The 2,111-nt window shown below is 60.4% G+C and overlaps 1 protein-coding gene across 1 annotated transcript; it reads right to left on the bottom strand.

Annotated features, from left to right (window-relative positions):
* Positions 1-891: 891 nt before the first annotated feature.
* Positions 892-2,010, bottom strand: VDAG_01242 (uncharacterized protein; the record flags this gene model as incomplete). Its single annotated transcript, XM_009650128.1, has 1 exon — positions 892-2,010. The coding sequence occupies one exon, from the start codon at positions 2,008-2,010 to the stop codon at positions 892-894; it is 1,119 nt and encodes a 372-aa protein (XP_009648423.1).
* Positions 2,011-2,111: the final 101 nt, after the last annotated feature.

Below are 2,111 nucleotides of genomic sequence, written 5' to 3'. Positions count from 1 at the left end.
GGGCAAAGTGCGGTACACCTGCCGGCCCTGTACGCCGTCGACAGCCCGCTGGCGGCCCAATCGTCCGCCGCCGCCGCTGCCGCTGCTGCTGCTGAAACGGGCGCCGATGCCGCGATGATCAAAGAGGCCGAAACGCCAACGACGACGCCGCCCCGGCAACCGGACGTTGGGTGGTGGCGCGGCCAGCAGCGTCGCGTCAAGATGCTCGGCCTGCTGACGGTGCCGGTGCACCTGCCCGGCCTCGAAAGGTGGCTGCAGTGGGAGGCGCGGTACAAAAAGGTCGACACGGGCCTGCTCGGCCGGCACGCGTCCGCTTCTTCGGCGGCGAGAACGGGGCGCGGCGACCGGAGGCGACGCTGGGTGCGGCGGTTGGCGCGAGGCGCTGTCGTGGAACGGAGAAGAGGGCGAGCGATAGGAGATAGCAGATGAGCCCTCGAGATGAGATCCCCCTTCCCTCTGAGAGATTTCTTGCATGAATAAAATAAATGCAAGAATGATGGCTTGCATGTAACGTGAAAGGCGTGGAAATACCTGTGTTATGAACATGGTTCGGTAGCGTCGCGGGCCGGGTATCATTCAACCTGTTCTGGGCCCTCATGGCCTCTAGCAATCTGGTCCATGGTCCTCTTGCTGTAGTTTCTGGTTCATACTCTGCGGGAGCCTCAGACAAGTCACTCGAAGAAACTAGAATATGTTCAACGTGACGAAAATAATGACCATCAGACGCATTGCAAGAGCTCACATACCTGATAAGCTAGCATATTCAAAATAATCCATTGACGCCAGAGCTATGCTATCCATATCGAAAGATGAGAAAGAAGAAGAGAGAACAGTCTAAATAAATAGGTATCGCAGATCATCACAATACGCTCCCAGCCTTCCGCCCTCCCCCTAAACCAACGTGAAAGGCGTCTGTCCTTCCAACCCACTCCTTTTCATCGCATTGACTACCAGCGTATCGGAGCAGTACTCGCTACAGCACACAAACCGAAACTTGCCCCCCTCGACCGGCCGCAGCACAAACGCAAAGTGACTCCCGTCCACCCACACGACGCGGTCGCCGACGGCCGGCGGATCGAGGCGGCCCCAGTTGTTGTAGCTGTAGTAGAGCAGCAGACCCGTCGACGTGGCGAACGAGTTGAACGCCGTCGTAGCCAGCTTCAGCCAGAAGCGCAGCTCGTCGTCTTCCTCCCCGACGCCGTCGGACTTGTGCAGAAGCTCGCGCCTCGCGCGCTCCCACATGGGCCTCAGGTCGGGGTCTGTCGTCGACGTAGGGAGGCCGAGCCACTCCTCGAGGATGACGTCCACGTCCTCACTGCGGAGTTCGGCTGTGCGCGTGACAATCTCCTGGTCGACCCGCGCCGCGACGTCGCGCAGGTCTGGGCAGCGGGTCGGGTAGCCGCGAATGCCGTACTCGACGCCTTCTGTCGGACGGGACATGACGCTGATACACTCGCCGAGATCATACGCCCGGACTGTCAGCTCGAGGCCGTCGGGGGATATGTCGACGTGGCCAGGACCCTTGGAGTCGCCGGAGCGGTCGTTCTCGATCTGCTCACGGAAATCGGGAACCCAGGAGGGCGCGTCTCCGCCGAGTGGGGGGAAGTAGGCAATGATGTTGATGTTGCCGGTGTGCTGCAGCACGAACTGCGCGTAGTCGTGATACACGGTCCTGAAGGGGAGATCATAGTTGGGTGTTAGGTGAGGTGGCAGGCTTTTGTAAGGAACCAGGGCGAGAAGGGCATAGATCTTATCAGCCGGCAGAGAGGCTTCAAGCGAGCCGAACGCGATGAAGAGGTCAAGCAACTCTGAGGCGACGATTCTCTCGGCTGATTCGACGGTATCTGCCGTTGCTGCCGCCTCGGCCGCCGCCAAACGAAGCTGGCGCTGCTGGCGCGCCCACCAGACACGCCCATACATCTGCCATCGCAGGTACACGTCCTCCCAAACCCAGTGGAACGCACTCTTCTCAATATCCAGCAGGAACCAGAGTGCCACCAAGCCGCCCATGCCAAACACATGGCGGCCAAAGAGCACCTGGGGTTGCGCTTGGGCGAGCACGGCCTCCTGTATCACCCAGGTCCGGTCGAACCAGTCGTGATAGTACAGGT

This window comes from Verticillium dahliae, genomic scaffold (assembly GCF_000150675.1).
Source record: "Verticillium dahliae VdLs.17 supercont1.2 genomic scaffold, whole genome shotgun sequence".
Lineage (NCBI taxonomy): Eukaryota > Fungi > Ascomycota > Sordariomycetes > Glomerellales > Plectosphaerellaceae > Verticillium > Verticillium dahliae.
The sequence above is the reverse complement of the archived record's forward strand: the minus strand, read 5'-3'. Positions and strand labels throughout refer to the sequence as shown.